A 21,550-nucleotide genomic window follows, 5' to 3' on the forward strand; every position below is an offset into this window, starting at 1 on the left:
ATTTGAGTTTCTCATTTCATATTACCTTTTCTTTGTGGCCTTTGGCTCCCAAAGCTCCCACGACACCAGTTTGTTCTACATGTACAACCTGTTGACCTTGCTTATTTTTTCAGATATATTTCTGCATCTGTACTCTAACAAAAATTCTCTCTGTGGTCAAGGTTAAGTTTCTATGTGAAATTGTTAACTATACAAATAATACTTCCATACTGAACAAATTGTTTGACAGGACCTCTTTATTTTCATTGTTGATAGTAATACTTTTGTTCCTAGGAGGAGAGATTATTTTCAACTTGGCCCTTTGCAATACAATTGATTGCTGTACCATGGTTAATTCCTAAGCTCCTAAATGAGATAATATCCGAGACTGGAAACCAGAGCTGGCTTGGAAATAACTTGGAAAATATGAAGTTTCTGCTGACAGAATGTGGTGTATCAAATAAAGACACTATCAGGAAATCATGATGGTTTCATTGAGTCTGTTGGCAGCCGGCAGTTAATTGGACACCATGAATCACTGCAGTCTGACCTGCCACTTTCTTAGAATGCCCCAGCTGCATGGTCCTTAGTAATGTATCTTCTTGTATTACTGAATAAAATGAATAAGGAGAAGTTAGAAGATAAAACAGGTAGTAAGTAATCTCTTCCCTTTTCATTCCTTGTTTTGCATTTATAAGCGATTCTGCTTGGAAATTTGCATAATAAATGGATTAGTTAGGTGGGAAGGATGTTTGAAACTGAAGTGCCCTTCAGGATGAGGGGGCAGTGGGGCTTCAAAGACCAGTACCAAACATACGTGTTCATTGGAAGAGTAAATAAAATTGCAATGGCTTGAAGAAGATGGGTGTGAAAGCAGTGGGGCAGATGGGTAGCTCTGCATCTTAAAAGCAGAAAGCATTTCAAGGTGAAAACACAGGTGTCACACAGTGAAGGAGGAAACAAAAATAACCTTTTTTCCTCTGTTTGATTCTTTCTTACCTACTTCTCCACAATCCATTTCACATAATCACAGAATGTTAGGGATTGGAAGGGACCTCGAAAGATCATCTAGTCCAATCCCCCTGCTGGAGCAGGAACACCTAGATGAGGTTACACAGGAATGTGTCCAGGCAGGTTGTGAATGTCTCCAGAGAAGGAGACTCCACAACCTCCCTGGGCAGCCTGTTCCAGTGCTCTGTCACCCTCACTGAGAAGTTTCTTCTCATATTTAAGTGGAACCTCTTGTGTTCCAGTTTGTACCCATCACCCCTTGTCTTACCATTGGCTGTCACAGAGAAGAGCCTGGCTCCATCCTTGTGACACTCACCCTTTATATATTTATATACATTAATCTCTCATTCACATTTCTCCTGTTGGATACTTATTCCTAAAATTACAGTAATATGTCTTCTTTACTTGCTGTCTTCCTTCAGATAAACACAGTGCTGTTTTTCTTTATTTAGACTCTGAGTTAATTGTTTCTGAATCTCAGTTTTTGTTTGCTATACAGTATGACTGGAACCTCCAGAAAAATGCCTGTTTAGTGGCAGGCAAAAGTACCCCATGTTTCTTAGTTTCCTGTTCAGTTAGCTTTTCCTTCTCTTTTTTATTAATTGTCTGGTGCTATCGGTGACTTATATGCACTGCGTTTTTTTTTTTCATGTTCCAATTAAATAATCAATCATTAGCATCAGAGGCTTTGCTTTTAAAAGGTGGTGACATAGTATTTGGAATGCATTGATGGAACTAATGTTGAATCACTGCAAGAAATTTTAAAAGTTTCCACAGGAAATAATTGGCAGCTTCCCAAGCTACATAATTATAGGACAGAGTGTATAATTAAAGTTAACAGTGAAGAAAATGATTGGAATAAAGGTTTGTGACAGATAATATTTTTTTTTGTTCTTTTGGAGCAGACAAGTCCCCCCCTCCCCAACCCCGGTTCCAAATTGTTCCTTTCCAAAACTACCTCAGCTTCACGTTCTACTAATTTTAAAAATAAAATTATAAGTTACCATTTAAAACAGACTTTATTCAGTGCAGACATCTTGAGATTTTTCTTGCTGTTAACTTCTAGCACTGTGTCTTCAAAACTTTCCTGGTTGTAAAAAAGGTCTGAGGAAAAACCTTTCCATGGAATTACTATTATGCCACCATTCCTATTAGTATCTCAATTTATTGGTTCTTTCTCATTGATTTGTTTGGGAATTTGTGGTGCAAGACTATTCAGACCCATTTTGTTCTCATGATACAATGAGGAGAGAGGTATAAATATGTGAAACCAAAATATTTTGTGTGGTTTTGGGTATCTATGCATTTGCCTGATTTTGTTTTTTGTACGCGTGCACTTCAGTGATTGCTAATGTTGATGTAAAATAATGATATTTACTTAATTCGATGTAAAGTGCAAGCTAAAGGAACTGAAATGGAGCACTCCTTTTATTTGTAATCCAAATAGATAAATTTGATAGTTGTTGTCCTGTGTTTAAAAGTGCCATGTTTGTGCCTGGGCTGCTTCTGTAGAAACACTAGTTTTGCTGGTTTGATAAGCTGACCCCTATATGAGCAGCCAGTGTTCATTCAGATGTTCCTGATAGCAGGCAGCAAAATCAAAGCTGCTGCTCCAGTTGCAAGTGGACTGCCATTCATCTTGGATCTTGGCTAATTTAACAGTGTTTCCAGGAAGAAAGAGCAGATGCCATTGTGTAAAGCGAATTCACAGCAACTGCACGTTCGTTTCTAATGCACTACCATTGAAATATTCCCTTATTTTACATTTTCCTCACAGTCAGCCAACTATAGTGATAACCTTCATCTGGGATAGAGTGTAGGATTTTACTTAGAGGTTATTATATTTCACAGTAAGTCAGCTGAGTCACAAAGAAGTTGTATACGATATTGTCTCTGGTAGGGTCCACATTTCTCATTCTAATTAACTTGCTTTTGATGACTGATAAGTTGGTGATTTGTCTGTATTTTCTCCTGTGCTTTTGACCAGCTATATTCCAGCAGGTCTCACTGGTTCTTTGAGGTGAGTTTCTGCCTTGAAGACACATACTGTGTCTCCTTGATTTGTTTGAGCACAGGAGATTGGTGCTTGGGGCAGAAACTTAGCAGCTCTGGGTCTGAACATTGGCTATCCACCCACTTGGATTCTGCCCAGCTGTCTACCCAAGTGTATGCCCATATTTGCCATTTGTTAGATTAGTAGGTTCTCGCTAAAAATAAGTGTTCCTTGGAAAGAGGTCATTTTACTGTATCCTGAAATTCAAGTTCCTCATCTGTAGAAGAGAAGGTTTATCCCTTTTTCCACTGATTTTATCAATGTCATACAAATATTTGTTAGAAATTAAATTAAAATTTTCGGTATAAAATATTGTCACCAGGGTGGGAAACCAGTGTGGAAACCCATGCTGAAATGTTGGGTTTATTAATCCCTCAGTATGTTTTAAAATGGATCCATTGCTACTACATTTTTGTGAATTATGTGCAAGATATGTAGTAGTATGCTCCTAATTTTTCTTCTCTTTTATTTAAAGCAAATTTTAAGTTATTTAAGTGCTCCAAATCAAAACAATATTTGGACTTTGGTTGAGCCAAGAGTTACTTTTATTACCTGAAAATTAAAAATTGAACTGGTTTAGGGTCAGTAGTAGAAAATCCCCTTTCCCCTGCATCTGCTGAGCTGGACAATTGGTTATTCACACAGCTGCAATGCAGAGTCAGTTCTTCCCCAGTAGCTACTTGAGTTGCTGCTTTTGGGAGGTTGAGGAGGGAGCTCTTTTCTTGTTGAAACCTTCAGAAGTCACACTGGAGGAGCAGGTTCTGTTTGTGAGTGCCGGTGATGCAGGCAGGAAGACTGGTTGGCATCCTGCAGAGACCTTTCAGAACTTCAGTGTGTTGAGTCACAGTCAGACTATCTGCCATACACTTTCAAACCCATGCAGTTGTTGTACAGGAGGCTGCCTACACATCCTTCTGCCAATTCACAAAGTCTCCTCATGCCTACTCATTCTAGCCTGATCAGATACAAGTAGTCCAACATGTAATTTCAGCAGTTTCTGAAATAAAACCGAGCCTGGTTTGTGACATGCCATTCCTTTTTTTTTTTTTTTTTTTTGCCAGAAATGATAGGAAAAGGGATGTTATTTATTTCTATTCTGCTAAAGGTAGGGAGAAAATTGAACTTTGTTACATGTGTCTTCCTGGTCTGCCTCATGAAGGAATGCAGGTTTCCACATAACACCTTATTACTTAAGTCAAATAGTTCCCAGCCTGATAATGTGTTCTTGCCTTCTCTTTTCTCTGACAGTCTTTCCAATTGCTGTTCTTACCTTTCACTCAGGCATCTAACTATTTTTCTGCCTGCCTCCCCCCCGCCTCCCCCTCCAAATATCACTCAATGTCTCTGCTTTCCATACCAACACACCAGGGAGTTGTATGGTTTTGCTCTGAGGATCTCTGTCACTGATGGCAGAATTGCAGTGGGTCCCCTACAGTAAAGAGGCAAAAGCCTGGAGTGGCTGGTTGCAGCATAAATGCAGAGTTAGTGCTGAGGGAGGAAGAGAATTGTAAGGGAGTTGTGGGACCCAGTGCACAGCCCTCCGTGCTGTGTGTTACGGGATACATATGATGGTGTTACAGCCCTACATATGTTCAGATCCGGCTGGGGTTGTTCAGCCTGGAGAAGAGAAGGCTCCAGGGAGACCTTATTGTGGCCTTTCAGTACTTAAAAGGGACCTATAAGAAAGATGGGGACAGACATTTTAGCAGGGCTGGTTACGACAGGACATGGGGTAATGGTTTTAAACTAAAGGAATGAGGAAGACATTTTTTACAGTGAGGATGGTAAAATACTGGCACAGGTTGCCCAGAGAGGTGGTAGATGTGTCTTCCTGGTAGATGTGTCCCATCCTTGGACACATTTCAGGCCAAGTTGGACAGGGCTCTAAGCAACCTGATCTAGTTGAAGATGTCCCTGCTTATTGCAGGGAGGTTGGACTAGATGACCTTTGAAGGTCCCTTCCAACCCAAACTGTTCTATGATCATTCATCACCACTCATAGCACACCTAAACTTTCCCACCTACATGGAAGCTGTCAGCTAAATGAGAACCTAAAACAAAGGGCCCAGAAGTTGTTGGAATTCCAGGCGTTGTCTTCAGACAGTTTTGAATCATACCATAAGTTGCAGCAGCAGTGCAGAAAGATTTAGGTGTGTTTTGTGGAGACGCGATTGTTCCACCTGCAAAGCTGAGATGTGTATACATGGGGAGAGAAGATTAACTATGGAGCCTCACAAGTTTTCTCATTTACTCTGTGCCAGGAACTTTAGTTATGCTACTCCAGTTGTCAGTCTTGTTGATGTGCAATAAAGGTTGATGCTTTTGTAATATTAATATATCCATACCACAGTGATGTTAGGGCACTAGTAGGGCCTGTTTCACATTCTGAAAGAAAATTTTAAAACTTACTATATTCTGCAAGTACTGAAGTTTCCCTCCTCATGTGCCACAGGCGAGCAAGGAGAGGATTGCAGGGAAGGCTTTGCTGCCTTATATTTGTGTGGGACATGGAAGGAGAAGGAATACCTCTCTGGTAGTTTTCGAACAGGACCAGGTCAACACCAAATCACCCCCCGCTTCCTGTGCCTATGGGAAGTAAAGAGCACATCCTGGTGCTGCCTCTGAAGAGGACATGGCAGCTGGGCTTTATCATCTTTGGTCTTACCACCATGCTTTACAGTGATTTGGTTGGTTCTGCAGGGAGTGACAAAGAAAGGAGGAAGATACATAGTATTTCAAGATAAACTACTGTGTATTTACTTTTTCATGGATAATAAAGACAATACAATTATGCTTCACACTAAGGTGTTTATGTGAGAAACAAAATTTTTTGCTAGGTAAACGACTGCAGTACCGTGCAAATTTAGCTTGTGATAGTTTGGCACTACATTTGTGTTAAAAGAGAAGGGGAAAAAACACACCATAGTTTTTTCAGAAGAAAACCAACTATTGGCAATTTTAAGCCATCTTTGTTAGAAGTATTTATTGCTGCAGAGTTAAACACTGGCTGTAATATTGCCACGACAGTTTAAAATCACCTGGTTACCTATATATCGTTATATTATGACATAATCAGGTGCTTTTCTTTTCCCTCCTGCCCTGTGTGACTGTGTCACTCTCTTCTGACTGCTTTTCCTTATTGAGCTCCGTGCCTTCTGCTCACAGTTCTCTGTGGGAGCAGCAGGCTGTGCTCCACTTCTCACACAACATGCTGGTTATCCCCCAGGTCTTTACTGATAGTTGCACATGACAAAACATGTATCAGACTCTTCATATCTGATCCTTAACATGGTCCTATAACTACTTGTCCCTCAAATAAGGCACAGCTTTGCATCTGTGTTTCTTGTGTCAGTGACTGCTTTCTTTTTCAGTATCTGTAGCAGGTCTCAGCTCTTGTCTCACATCTTGTCTTCAATTGCAATTCTAGTGCCTTCCTGATGAAGGCAGACATAGCTGTTGCTTTATTTTAGTTTTGCCATGAGGAATTTCTGTAATGCCTGAGGAATGTGAAGGAAGGCTGAGATAAGGGAGAGAGGAAGCATGGGAAATTAAAAATAAAATAATGAAGATAAAAAGACAGGTTAGAAGGGACAGTGCTGAGTGAAGGATCTTAGAAGAACACTGGTGCTGAAATTGAGGCAAATGATAGGCTGCCTTAGGAATAAGGCAAAATTGGTGAAGAGAATGAATGAAAACTGTGTCTCTCTAAAGTAGAATCGCATATCCTTCTCAGGAACCATATCCTTAGGACTTGCTTCCTAGATTTATTTAAAGCATCTAAATGAAAAGGAATGGTGAAGCCTACCATATGTGATAAGGAAGCTTAGGAAAAGCAGTGTCAAGAAAAGGAGGAGCATCACTGCAATTTGGGGGTATTAAATGCTGCCTGACTTTTCATTATGGGTTTGAGGAGGCTTTTACCATCTTTACTAACCAGCTCTCTGAACCTCTTGATAGTAACGTACTGCAGACTGCTAGAAAACTTGGTATCCGTTAAAGCAGGATCATTTTAGATAATACTACAAAAGAGGTCTGGGGAAATGCTTCTTTTTAATAGTGCAGCAATGCTTGTTGAACTGTCTTCTGTGGGATTTATTATAAGTATTGCTGCAGCTATACTGGATCTTGCCTTTCACTTCTGTATTTACTTCCTAATCATGATGAATCTCTATTCCATTGCCAGGCTCTGAGGTTGGTTCAGGAATCTAAGAATTACATCTGCGGTTGCTGTGGGCAGAATACTTTGAGCCAATTTAATCTTTAATGTGAGGGATTAAGGGACTGGCTAAATTGATATTCCTTTCCAGTGAAGGAGGAATATTTCTGTCTGGTGGTTTCATCCTCCTGGATTTTGATGAGGAAGCTTTTGAATATACCTGTCTTCAAAACCTTGTCTTTTATCATTCATTACTCTTAGTTGCAGATATAAACTGCATTATTGAAGCTGATGCAGATTTTTAAGTCCGTGGTAGTCAAATGTGGAAAATTCTTAATTTTGTCCAGTGCCTCCCTGAGGGTCTGGTTTATGCTCCTGAGGTATTTGATGGACTTGATGAATAATTCAATGGAAAATCATAAAGGAACACTGCCATAAAGAAGTTAGAATTATTTTTTTCTTTCTACTGAAAATTTTGCATTGTTCTTCTGTGATCTTGGCATGACACTTGAATTTCTTTTATGTTGTTGTCCGTGCCATTGGTAGATCTCTTGTAAAGGCAGGTGGGACTTCCTTGCGTGATGCTGAACACCACTGATTGTGTAACACACAGGGAAGTACAAAAGATCTTGATGTTAAAAACAACAGCCTAAAATATTCTCCAAGGAGGAATATTCTTTCCCGTATCTCATTAAATGCTTTGTTGGACAAGTGGATGTTAGAGGGCTGCCTTCAACTTCTTGAAAAGACTTAAGACTTCAGAGGAAACAGGGTACTTCTGACAATTCATACGTCTAAATCCCAGAAGAAATTAAGCTCTCACCATTTGCTGACCAATGCTGCCTAAAATGTCTACTTTGGGAAACACAATTTTGTTTGGTTTGTGATCATTCATTGGTATTGTTTGGCAATTGGGAAACGTTTCGCTTCCATTTACAGTAGGAATTTGTAACTAAGAGAGAAGAAATATATATCATATAAACCCAGTAAAAACTGTACAGATCTGTATTCTGCTATCAGTACTGTCAAATTCCCGTGCCTTAATAGGCTACAGAGTTTCATCTATAAAATGTCAAGAAAATGGATAACAGTGGTTTCCTAAAAATTTCACCTCCTTGCATTTTTAAAAACATTTTTAAACTTCTTCCTTTCTCCTCTTCTGCTAGTCAATTAATCACATTCTTATTGTGATATTATTTTGTTCTCAATCTGTACTTCTCTCACTCTTTTTTCCTCCCTTTTTCTGAGCTGCAGTTTTTGGTTTTTGTTTGTGTTGTGATTGTTTGGGTTTATTTCATTGGGGTTTTTGGTGGTTTTTGTTTGTTTGTTTGTTTGTTTTCCTGCATTAACTTTAAAAAAAATCAACTTTCTTGTCTTGCTCATTAGCATCTTTTCATTGCTCAAACTTTTCCTGGCTTCTTTCTCTTCCATTTTCTTTTTCTGGAGATTTGTCAAGATTTTTTTTTTTTTGCTTTTCCCTAAAGAAAAAGAAGAATAGTTATTGTCATTAAGTGTTATACATCATGGTAGCTTTCTGCTTTGTCTCATGGTAATGGGCAGTATTGATCAAAGGAACAGGGAAAGAGAAGAGGATCTTCAGCATTTAGTACTCCTGTACTGTGAGTTGGTTTGGGGTTTTGCCTGTAAAAATTCTGGTGTATTACAAGCCACTTCTTCATGCTGGACCTTCCCAGTTGTCTAGCTCTGAGGGCTGAAGAAAAGAAAAACTGGCAGAAGTAGGTTCCTAATATCAAAGTAATGGGCAGCTAAGCAGACCAGAATTAAGGTAGGATTGAAGCAAGTTGGAACATTAGCCAGCAGTGTGTCCAGGGGGCCAAAAAGGCCAATGACATCCTGGCTTGTATCAGGAATAGTGTGGCCAGCAGGACTAGAGAAGTGATTGTGCCACTGTGCTTGGCACTGGTGAGGTCCCACCTTGGATACTGTGTTCAGTTTTGGGCCCCTCAATACAGGAAAGACATTGAGGTGCTGGAGCGAATTCAGACAAGGGCAACAAAGCTGGTGAGGGGTCTGGAGCACAAGTCTGATGAGAAGTGGTTGAGGTTGTGGCTGTTTAGCCTGGAGAAAAGGAGACCGAGGGGAAACCTTATCACTCTCTACAACTACCTGAAAGAAGGTTGTAGCATGTAGGGTGTTGGCCTGTTCTCCCCAGTAGCAAGTGATAGGATGAGAGGAAGTGGCCTCCAGTTGCACCAGGGAAGGTTTAGATTGACTATTAGGAAAATTTTCTTCACAGAAATGGTTGTCAGGCATTGGAACAGGCTGCCCAGGGAGTCACCATCCCTGGAGGTGTTTAAAAGATGTGTAGATGAGGTTCTTAGGGACATGGTTTAGTGGTGGACTTGTTAGTGTTAGGTTAATGGTTGGACTCCATGATCGTAAGGGTCTTTTCCAACCAAAATGATTCTATGATTCTGTGGTTCCAGAAGTTCTTCTGCAATGGCCACGGTTTCTGCTTTGAAATATTGGTTTCTCCAAAGCAAAATTTAAGCACTGTACCTGCCAATTTTGAAATGTCTGGTGGATCTGCAACTTGCTGTAGATTTGTGAGGGGGAGGAGAAGAAAGATAATAGGGTGCAGCCACTTCATGAGCATTAATGATAGATCTCCGTTTGAATGAGGGTTGTGTGGGCTTTGTGACTTCCTCACTACCTTCCTTTCCTTGGTGAAATAACTGTTGTGACAGAAATGTGAATCAAGCTAGCAGTATGCTTTGCAGACATACAGAAGTATTTTCAGTCTAGAGCTGTGTGTTATATTTCTTTCTCTGCTATTGTTTTTATCAGTTTATGAAGGAAACATGTCCATTCCCTGCTTATTTCTCCTCCATAACCCAAGCGATAGAGGAAATAACATTAAAATCGTGCCCTTATCAGCTATATTTATAGCATTTTACTTTGGAACAGGATATGAGTCGTGAAGTCGTGAAAAGAGTATTACAAATATAATAATGAATGTTGTAAATCTGTTGCCAAGATTAGGAATGATTTCTCATTGGGTATTTATAATTACATCTTTTTTTTCTTTCCCTTTTTACTATTGCTGTTTCTTACTGAAGATCTGTATCTGTCAATTTTGCCTATAGATATTTAGATGCAGTAAAGTGCCTTCCATCTTCCTTTGTTACAGAAATGTAACTTCTCAGCTCTGCCTTATTTTGCAGAGCAAATGCTAAAAGATGATGCTTTGCAGAGAGTGGGTCTGAGGATCATTTCAAGGCTGCTTTACATATTGATTACTCAAATTGCCATTTAATTTACTATATAGCAATACACAGTGCCGTAACTATTTCTCTGGCATTCTTATTGATTGCTGTAATTCTGCCTTACATTATATGTTATATGGTGTCACCATTAAATATTTATGTGCTCATGAAATGTTAATTTGTTGGGTTAATGTGAAACTCCACAAAATGCATTTGCCAGAAGCAAGCAGAAGTGCTGATCTGAATGCCTCCCTTCCCCTCCCCCTTACCCTTTCATTTTGCCTCTCCATTGATTTTATTACCAGTGTTTCTCTGCTGGATCTAAATCTGTGTCAAAGCAGCCCCCTGCTCCTGTATGCAGATTTTATGTTTTATTATGTGAGAGATGAAACACAGTAATAATAAAACAAGAGGAGTGATCTCAGGGAGGTGTTGAGACACAGCTTTATTAATATATTGTGCTTTTGCTACTCTATTGTCGCTCCTGCATTTGGGTATGGAAATGTACCACTATTCTTCATGAAAAAGGCTGAAGCCGGATGACTCATCCAGAATGCAAAGTCATATTCGCATATTCCTTGAACAGTGGCTACAACAACGTAAAACAAAAATCGCAGGGGTGTTTCTTTGATTTGATACAGCTGTTATCTAGGGATGACATGGAACAATTAAATGTAATTTAAACCAAAACTTTTAGGAGGAGGAGTGACTTCTCTTGGCAGACTGGTAAACATGTTTGTGACACCATCCTGTTGGAAAAGCCCTGTAAAAATCTGTGGGGGTCAAATATTTACCATATTCCTAATGACTTCCGAAGCTTCTGTGAGAAGTCTAGGTGATTTAGAAAACAAAACAAAACAACAAAAAAAAACCACCCAACAACAAAACAACCAACCAAACCAAACCAAAACACTGGCAGACAAAAGGTAGTGATCATTCACTCATAACACAGAGAGTAACCATCCTTTTACATCCCTGGGTGATGGGTTGGGAGCAGAGTATCATCTAGGAGCTGCCCTTTGTACAGTACGACTAAAACAGGTATGTAGTGAAGAGGCTTTGGCATGCTATGTGGAGCACATAACTTTCCTAATTGCTTTTGGATTTTCACTCTTTTCCTACCTTTCCTACCTTTCTTTTACCCTTAAGTCCTTCACAGAGAAGCACATAAGAAAGTATGAAACAGTCACAACTGGGGTTTGGGGAGGGAGGGAAAGGTTTTTCTGGCATCCAGCATTGCATCGGTCCTCTGCTCCACCACATTGTTTTGAGTGAAGTTCCAGCCTTGCAGGCTTTTGTAAAGCTTTCCTTGCTGCCAAAATTGAAAGATTTAAACAAACAAAACCCAAAACAAAAACACAACCAAAAAAAAAGCCAAACAAACAAAATAATGATGAAGATGGGAACTAAGGAGACAGGAAGCATGCAAAGCAGAGAGCAGTGTCTAAACATCTGTTTGTGAAGAAAATTGAGAGAGCCTTGGAGGCTCTCTGCTGCTTGACAGAATCTCTTACCTTTGAAATTCATTTTCTTTCTCTGTCCCTCATCCCCAGGCTATGCAGCAGCTGTTTAGGATGTGTTTTGTTTCTTTTTTTTTTTTTTTTTTTTAAGCTGATGGCAAAGTTTGTTACTACAAAGACAATTCTTACTGTGAATCTGTTTTGACCATTATTTTTTTCCAGCCCCTATTTCGCTCTCTTTTTAGGCTCTCAGCTTCAGTGAAATCTATAGCATTTTTATAACCTTTTTTTTTTAAATCTACAGTGAAATAATGTATCTGATATATAGCAGAGCTTAATGAATATAAAAATGTCCAAGGAATTATTTTCTCCCATTTATTTTGCAGTGTCACTCAACCAGGAATATAAAGATCTCCTTGAGTTGTTTTTGCAGCGTTCGTAAGTTTTTATGCAAGAGTGATCCTTGAAATGTTTTGCGCACAAGTGCAAGTTTATTCCATAATCGAGAAAATGCACACATTTTCCTCTTTTATGGACTTCAGTTTGATTTTTGACATTTGAACCTTTCTTGGAATCTGAATCCAAAATGCAATTTTGGTTCTACTTCTTTTTTTATAGTTTCTTCTAGGTCTATTCATGTCTATGAATAACTGTATCTTTTGAAATGAGAGAGTGTCTTTCGCTTTGGCTTCTACTGCAGTTTCTCCAAGTCAGGGATGGTTCAGAACGGCAACATTGCATAGTAATGGCAAAGCTTCCCAGTTAGTCATGGAACAGGACTGATTCTGTCTTGCTGACTGCCTCAGACGTAGGTCATTTAACAGTGGGAAGGGCTAAGATTTATGAAAACCGAGGCTCCATGTGCACCTTCCTAAATTCAGCTTGGTATATCTTGTAAATGTTGGATGTGGAGGAGAGTACTGCAACTCATGGGTTCTTCAAACTAAGTATTTTCCATTTGGCTTCCTTCTTCAGATTGTCCTGGAGAACAGCAGTCGAGAAGACAAGCATGAGTGCCCATTTGGCCGGAGTAGCATTGAGCTGACAAAGATGCTGTGTGAAATACTGAAAGTCGGAGAGCTACGTAAGTTGACCAGTTTGTTTGACCTCTAAGAACCATGGAGTGAGTTCAGTGATACCTAAAGTCTATTTCAGTGCAAAAATTTTCTTCCAAGAATTGTTTCTCAGTATGATTATATACTGTACACTGGCACTCAAAACTACTATGCCTATTTTTATGTGTCTCTTGCTGATTTGTGGACATACCAGGGATGAAGGTTGTGTACGGGAAACAGGCATCTGGTCTTTGAACCTCTTTTATGTGAAACAGGGCAGTTGCATAATTTCCAGAGGGGTCAGTTAATTTCGTGTCGGGCGATTTGGTGCAGTAGACTTCATGGCCTTATCATTCCATGGGCTTGTGCATAGTTTGATTTTATGTGAGTATCATAGTAATTCTTTGTGGGATTGCTCATCTAAACTGACACATCCTGTTTTCTCTTAGATATCTAAAGCTCTATTTAAATACCAGATGACATATGTATCATTTACTCCAGCAATGTGGTATGAAATATTGTATTTTAATACAGAGTGAACAAGCTCTCTTTGGCTTTGATTACAGTCCATTGACAAATTGTTAGATACTATCAAACAGAAGAGCATGTCTGTATCTTCATTAGTCTAGAGTGTTGGTGTTTAACTCTATCAATATATATAAACTTCAGCTACCCATCAATAACGTTTTGGACCCAGCTGCAGTCTGTTTTGGCAAGCACTACCATGAGCTTCATTTTCTTGTTGCACAAGCAGAGGGCACAACTGAGATACTCTGTTTCCTTCACAGACGTTTTCTTCCTTTTGAATTTTTTCCCTAACAAAGATTTTTGTTTTACCTTTACACCTAGGTCCATGAAACTTAATGAAAGAAAAGCAATGCAAAGGGCAGCCAGAAAGCCTATACATGTCATGGGTTCTTGTTCCTACCAGATCTGCAACAGACATCAAAAGCTCTGTTTTAAAAGTATGATTTGTCTGTTAATACATCTAAAGCTTTTAAATGCAGTATCTTGAGAGAATTCATTGACCAAAGGAAAATTCTGTCTCTGTGCAATGGGCCAGGACGAAACATGTGCATTGCTTGTGGCTTCTAAATCGACATTCAGTATTTGACAGACCCAGACCGACAATATGATGTTTACTTTTGAAAACCATCCTAAGTAAACCAGAGTTATTAAGGAATGCGTTCACTATGTCTATAAATAAACAATTTAGCAGCTATTTTAGATATATGGTAATGTGCTGTGTAAGGTTCAGACTGTAGCAGATACGTCTCTCTTAAAATAACCTTACTGCTGCAGTTGAGGTGTCTAATGCCAAATCATGCCTGATAGGTCTGTCTGAATTTTTCTGCTGATAAATGTAGACAGGACATATAATCTTAAAAAAGCCATAAGCCTATTTGAATTAAGTGTAAATATCAATTTTATTTTTACAAATGCACAGAAAAATATCTAACATATGGGTTTGTACATGGTGTATGTCCCATCACTCTATTGAACTTGCTGTGCACTTTGCTGCTAAGAAGGAAGGCTGATCTTGAGGTTAGCCAGATGTTTCATACTTCTTTCTTACCGTGTCGTAAGAAGTCATTCCATAAATAAACCTCTTTTTTGTCACGAATATATTTGTTGTCCACATGCAGCGGGCTGTCAGTATGTAGATGATTTGCCATGTATGGTACTGTCTATTACAATTGCTTTTAATTTCTGCAGATAACCCCTTTCATGTTTTAACTTTTTCATATCTGGTCTTTTAAAGTGGGAACTGTGAATAAAATAAGAGCATTTTGGGTGGCATTCAGTTACCATATGAAGAAAAAAGTGAAAGGAAAACTTGTTTGCTGTCTGAGCTTTAGAAAGAAAATGCATTGTCATTTTTTGTTTGTTTGTTTAGGGGAATTATGTTTGGTTAGCACAAACTACAAGTCATTGGGATGCGGGGTGAGCTGGTTCACAGCAGGGTCCTGTGGTGCTCCTTCATAGGCGTATGATGTTGTACAGAGAAGACTTGATGCTGAGGAGAAGTGCTCTGGTGCTTCTGTTGATAGAAACCAGATGTAGCACGACCAACTTCTGTAAAATCATGCTAATCTACACCCACAGAGCATCTGCCTCTGGATGCAGCAATAAGATTGCGTCGTAGCCTTATATTCACAGGAGACAGAGCTAAGGTTACCTCTAACTCATCTTGACGATTCACCTGTTCACCAGTATGCTTCCTTAATGGTTTTGTTTATGTGGAACTCTAATTGTCATTTTAAAAGTCTGTAATAAATTACACCTTTAAAATAACGTACAGAAAACAAATTCATTGAAAATACCTGTGACAGATGCAAATTTTAAATGACCTGTGATCAGCTGTATATTTTGTTGAGAAGTGCAAACTAGAACTGACATCTTAGAAAAATGTACATTCCAGTTTATTCTTTTCTTGAAAATAAATATTGTATTGCTGAATAGGATTGGACATCTTAAAAATCAGTAGTTACAGTTTAGGGCAAAGGTGTCCCTGGTAGTTTGTATGTGTTAGGTTTCCAAATATATATTTAGAATACTAGTGTTTCTTTAAAAACTCAAAACTAGTCATTATTGCGTTGGAACATAGAACTTTTTTCTAACAGTTTCTGAATTGTATAATTTAAAAGCCACAATAAATTACCTTTTGCTCATGAAATATTCAACAGTTGAAACTTTCTTAAAGAGCAGAGTAGATAAAAGCTGCTAGTCCGTCCATTATTTATGAAGAACACTTTAATGCTGATTATATTCCCCTTGCTCCACCGTATTAAATACCTTCAGGCAACAAGAAGACATTTTACCATTTCTTTTTGGTCCTTTCAAGCATGCATTCTTCCCAGCAAGGGTTCACAGAAAAAAGTGTTAAAAGTGTGCTGCCTCTCCTGCTTTTGTATTTCCCTGAATCTAGGTACTGGTCTTGTTAATTCTTTGGCTTTGGTTCCAAAATGCTCATGACTTGGAAATTCATCTCTTTTTCAGCAAAGCATTTAAGCATATGTTTAAATCTTGTATAAGTAAAGAAAGTTCAAGTGCAAGCTGTGAGTCGAGCATATGGTAACTGCTTCACAGAGGTGGACTTGCAGAGTAGAGGAGCTAAAACTCAAGAGAAAGGTTGATGCAGTGTTTAAGTAATGTGGAAGTTAGAATGAAACATGTCCATAAGCCTTTTCAATGAAATCTCTGAATAAGGAAGAGTGGGATATTTGACTACAAATCTTTTGATCTTGTGCTACTGGTGCTGTTAAAAAGGCATTTAAGAGAATGGCTTTACTGAGTACTTGCCAAAGCACTCCTCTTGGCAAACACTACAGTAATTCTGATTTCTCCAGTAATAGCTTCTTTTGTATATCTTAGCTAACAAGATGATTTGCTTCCTGTCCTCTATATCTTGGAGCTGACATCAGACATTAACACTTACCCAGTGGTCACTCTTCCTCACCCTGTAGGGTAAGGCACTTTGACAGTCCACATCCCTGGTACACGGACAAGTTTGCAAAGAGCAGAAAAGGTCCAGTACAGGTTAGGGGTTGACGTGCTGGAAAGCAGCACTGCAGAGTAGGACTTGGGAGTTCTGGTCGACAACAGGTTGACCATGAGTCAACAATGTGCCCTTGTGGCCAAGAAGCCCAATGGTATCCTAAGGTACGTAAGAAGAGTGTGGCCAGCAGGTCGAGGGAGATTGTCCTCCCCCTCTACTCTGCACTGGTGAGGCCGCATCTGGAGTACTGCATCCAGTTCTGGGCTCCCCAGTTTAAGGAGGACAAGGAATTACTGGAGGGAGTCCAGTGGAGGGCTACAAAGATGATTAGGGGCCTAGAGTACCTTTCTTATGAGGAGAGACTGAGAGAGCTGGGTCTGTTCAACCTGGGGAAGAGAAGGCTGAGAGGGGATCTCATCAGGGTTTATAAATATCGCAAGGATGGATGTCAAGAGGATGGGACTAGACTCCTTTCAGTGGTGCCCGACGATAGAACGAGGGGTAACGGGCACAGACCGAAGCACAGGAGTTTCCCTCTAAACACAAGGAAAAACTTTATTTTGAGGGTGCCAGAGCACTGGAACAGGCTGCCCAGAGAGGGAGTCTCCTCTGGAAACATTCAAAATCTGCCTCGACACATTCCTGTGCAATCTACTCTAGGTGAACCTGCTTTAGCATGTGGGTGGGACTAGATGATCTCCAGAGGTCCTTTCCAATCCTAACCATTTTGTGATTCTGTGATCAGGCCATTCATTTTTCCTCTTTAGTAGCTGTCTAAGGTAATCTCCATCTTCCCTCTTCTTCCTTCAAGTTTCAGTACACGACATATATGCTCAAGGAAAGAAACCCCCATTACAGCCTCCTGGCTTTGCTGGAAGGCAGTACCATTGCAGATAAATACAAATTTAAAAACAAGATCCAAAAGACCTTCCAGAACTGCAGTTAGTAAATTTAATGGGAGATTTGGAGTTCATTAAAACCTAGTATTTGTCATAAATAAGAATTGGAATTCAGCATTTTGCATAAGTAGTCCTGATTCCCCCTCGTCTGTGCCTACAATGCCCAATCCTCTGTACCCTCAGCATGTGACCCTGATCCTACTCTCAAAACTCCTTCAAACCCTCATTCCTGGTGGAAAGTGGCACTTTGCTGTGCTAGATGATTTATGCAGAACTGGTACAACTTCCTTGGCTTGTTGCCTTATTTACCTACAGGTTCAACTGAAATTGTTTTGTGTTGAAGCTGGTGAGGAGGCTTGTAGCTGATAGGGGAATGATAAATTAATGCTGTGTGCACTGAGGAAAGACAGTGCTACCGCCAGAGCTGCAGTCTGAAGATGTTCATAAGCCAATATCATTGCGTGCCCGATGTTATGCTTCAGTTAAGGCATGTCAGACTCCAAGTATTTTTCAGTGTGTTTTTGAAGAGGACACAGGTGTTCAACTTCCAGTGTTCCGATTTGGTTGTTCTGATGGGTGGTGTTTAGAGGCTTTTGCAAAAATCTGTGTTCAAGCTTTACAACAGGCCACAGGGGTATACACTACATGTCAGATATAGGTATTGTCCTAACACTTCTGTCAGATAAACAACTTCTTTGCTGAGTTTTCTTGCTTTTCTGTTGTGGGGAATTTAATTGTCATGGGGTTTTGTTAGACTTGATTAATTTATAGGATTTTTTTCCCTGAAAGAGATTATCTAAATGCCAATGTATTTCAATGCCCTTGTTGCTATTTGCACATGTTCTTGCTCTAGATTTCTCATTGCAGTTATTGCCCAGGTTGCAGAATCAAGGTGGTTTAGAAATTCTTACATTATTGTCGCTTTAGCGAACAGAACGTACTGGGCATTAGAAGGTATACAGTGATATTCATGGTTGTGCCCGCTGAGATGAAGGTAATCAAATCTCATGCTTCAAGGATTCAGCTGATTGCTACAAGGGTCAGGAAGTACTTTTTCATCTTTGCACAATTTTTCCTCTGCATTGCATAATCCACAGTGTGCAATATAGTTCGTTTCTCTTGGTCTTTCCCTAAAGCATATTGGTCACTGCGGGATCAGCACTCCGCACCTGAGGGCTTGTCTGGTTTGATTTTCCTTTTGCTACAGCAAATCCAGTATTTTTATAACAGAATATCATATTTTAATTTTTTTCCCCTTGTTTGAATGCTAATTGCCTTTTTGTCCTCCTCTTCCTCCTCCTTCTCTCAAATTTAAATAGAATAAAGCCCCAGAAATAGTAAATAAATTAGATATGGGAATTTTTAGTGTTCTTGCACATCTTGCAATTTCATTTTTCTGGAGACTGAAGCATTTTATGAGTCACAAAAAGTTTGTTAGGAAGTTGAAAAACTTTTCTGGCCAAAAAGGTACCTAGTGAAAGGTAGCAATTTTCTCTTTCATCCTGAACTTTCATCCTATCTATGTCTGTCAGCCTCCTTTGTTTTAAGTTTTTACTGCATTCATTGTTAAGTATCCGCCTTCTTATCCTCTTGCCCAAACCATCGCATCAGATAACACCAAATCACAGCAAAAATCAAGCAGATCTTGAGCAAAGGCTGGAAGATAAGCAACATTTGAAAACAATTTCAGTAGCAGTGAAGGGGGAAAAATATCTAAAATAATCTGTATTAATCTTGAGTTTTAAGCGTTCCTTTGGACACATTACTAGCAAATTACTAGCCATTCGTGACTATAGGGACATTAAATATGCTTGTCTTTTTCAATGCAAAGGTAGTAATTTGCTGAGTAGCCTGAATTGCACTTTTCTTTTGTATGATAGCAGAATCTTATGTTATCAGACAGTCCCCTGTTCCTGTTTGCTGGCACAGTCCTGCAGAAGGGACAGAATGAAACTTTCTTTTTCTAGGGAAATATTGGTTTCTTTGCAGTTAATCTCATCTTCCTTTAAAAAGTCTCAGTCCCTTCATGCTTATGATACACTATGTAGTCTCTAGAAAATACCTACTGTAATCTATGAGAATATGAGCAAGGGAGCTGCAAACACCTTTTGAGCAAGATGTTTCATTTTTACCTCCAAGTGACAGTGAGACAGATTTTGGAATGTTTCTTCCTACACATGGTACTGTTGTCTTCAAAGTTGGTACAATGTTGGCTTCGGGGTCAGTTCGCTCCACACCTTGGTCTGCCTAGTGCCCTCTAGTGTTTTTTCCTATTGTCCACTATGTCTGTGATCTCTTTGGAGCAGGGATCATAACTTGTTTTGTATGTGCAAAGGGCTTAACCACATTGTGTCCTGGATACGACCTTCTTTAGCTTCTTTAAAATTACACTTACTTATTATTATTAATAATAATAATAATGAAAAGCATGGTGTGCGTGAACTCAAAAATACTTAAGGGCAAGAAAGAGATGTGGATGTATGAGATTTTTTTAGAAATTGATTAATGTATCCAAAAGACAACGAAGAGGTAACTTGATTAAGCGTGAAGAGCTCTTTCATCTGGTAATGAAAGCAATAGCAAAAATCGAGACCTGGAAGTTAAAACCTCATAAATTCAAATCGGGAGTAAAGTATAGGCATTAGCTGTGAGGGTGCTGAACTAGTGAACTAACAGAATAGAAAGCTGAAGAATGATGAGAGGAGAAAAAAAAGTTGGTTTGCTGTGATTACTGTGGCAAATATGATGTCATGGTAGAACTTGTTTTAATGTCATTACTATAACCCAATTCTAGGATTTTTACCTTTTTTTTTTTCTGTTTTGTTTTGTTTTTCAATAGACTATAATGGATGGTGTAGTAACTTAAAGTCTGGGCAGATGTGACAGTAAACAAGAAATATTAAAATATTTTGGATTATTGCCATAGAAATAAATTGTCATAGGTTATAATAGTTTGGATTATTACCATAGGAAAAAAGTATGGATGAAATAAAATCTTCAAAATATCTCCCACTTTGAAAACTCTGCATCTCTTCTGAGCTTGGAGAACTTTGTTAGCTGTTCATCCTGTGTGTTCCATGGCCCTTCTTGGTTTCCCAAGAGAATATATGTGAACATTGAAAAATACAACCACAGGGCTCCCTCTTGCACTGTCAGACACTGGAACAGGCAGCCCAGGGAAGTGGTTGAGGCACCATCCCTGGAGGTGTTTAAAAGACACGTAGATGAGGTGATTTAGTCGTGGACTTGGCAGTGTTAGGTTAATGGTTGGACTCAATGATCTTGAAGGTCTTTTCCAACCTATATGACTCTGTGATTCTAATGGTCTCTAGAAAAAGTAGGCAAAATCTTGTAGCAAAGTTCAGGCTTTTAAAGTTCACTTGCAAACCTGCAGAAAGGAGGAGCATCAGACAGCTGAGATGTAGCCAAATGTGTGGTGCTCATTGGGAATAATTTCTGTACATTTTAAGGGTGGTCATTGTTCAGGGACAGTTTAATGTTGAGCAGATTGACATAAAGAGAAAGAATCATTTTGGAATCCATTATGGACCTCCTTATTTCACTTTGTATTTATACTTTACAAATACTGATTTATTAAAGGTAGCCAAAGTCTCTTGTATTTTGCAGCAAACTGTGCTTCAAATCTGAAGCCCTTACGGTTTCCCAGCACTGCTCCTTTTAAAAGAGGCATGTAGTTGTTTAATGAATCGTATGCAGAATCAAACAATGTATAAAAGCCCAATGTTATTTTAGTGACAACTTTCAGTGTATTTTATTTTATGACAACTTTCAGTGTATTTTATTGTGTGTTCCATAAGTGTTTATCTTGGCAAAGCTAAAGGATTTTCAGGATGGAAGTAAGACATGTTGCAGGTGAAAAGGTGCACTTGAGGTTTTGGTACCTGGAAAAGTCAGAATGATTTGGGGATTTGAAGACAATTGCATTAGCAAGATGTCTGCTGAAATGAGAACAGCTTTAACTGCTAATTCCTGTAGTTCCCGAGACAAGGCTGTACTTGCAAACGCTAGAAAATGTGCTGTGTTCTGGGAAACACACGAGGCCTTGCAAAGAATGCCCCCCTCCTTGAGCAGCTGAGTATCCCTGTAACAACCCCCTACTGAACTGGCTCTGAGGTAGTGAATGTGCCACTAATTGTCCCAGGTTGTCCCTGCACATGAAGCTTCATGGATGCTTGAGAGGCATTGGAGAC

At 39.3% G+C, this 21,550-nt stretch overlaps 1 protein-coding gene across 2 annotated transcripts in view; it reads left to right on the forward strand.

The window, feature by feature from the left end:
* ELMO1 (engulfment and cell motility 1) overlaps nt 1–21,550 on the forward strand; it is a 310,028-nt gene that overhangs the window by 140,639 nt on the left and 147,839 nt on the right. For both annotated transcript variants that reach the window (XM_080338933.1, XM_080338932.1), the window contains one exon: nt 12,862–12,970. In XM_080338933.1, the coding sequence (XP_080195059.1) occupies nt 12,862–12,970 (109 nt within the window). The remainder of the gene's footprint in view (nt 1–12,861; nt 12,971–21,550) is intronic.

The sequence above is a fragment of the Nesoenas mayeri genome, assembly GCF_963082525.1.
Source record: "Nesoenas mayeri genome assembly, chromosome: 2".
NCBI classification, from domain to species: Eukaryota; Metazoa; Chordata; class Aves; order Columbiformes; family Columbidae; genus Nesoenas; species Nesoenas mayeri.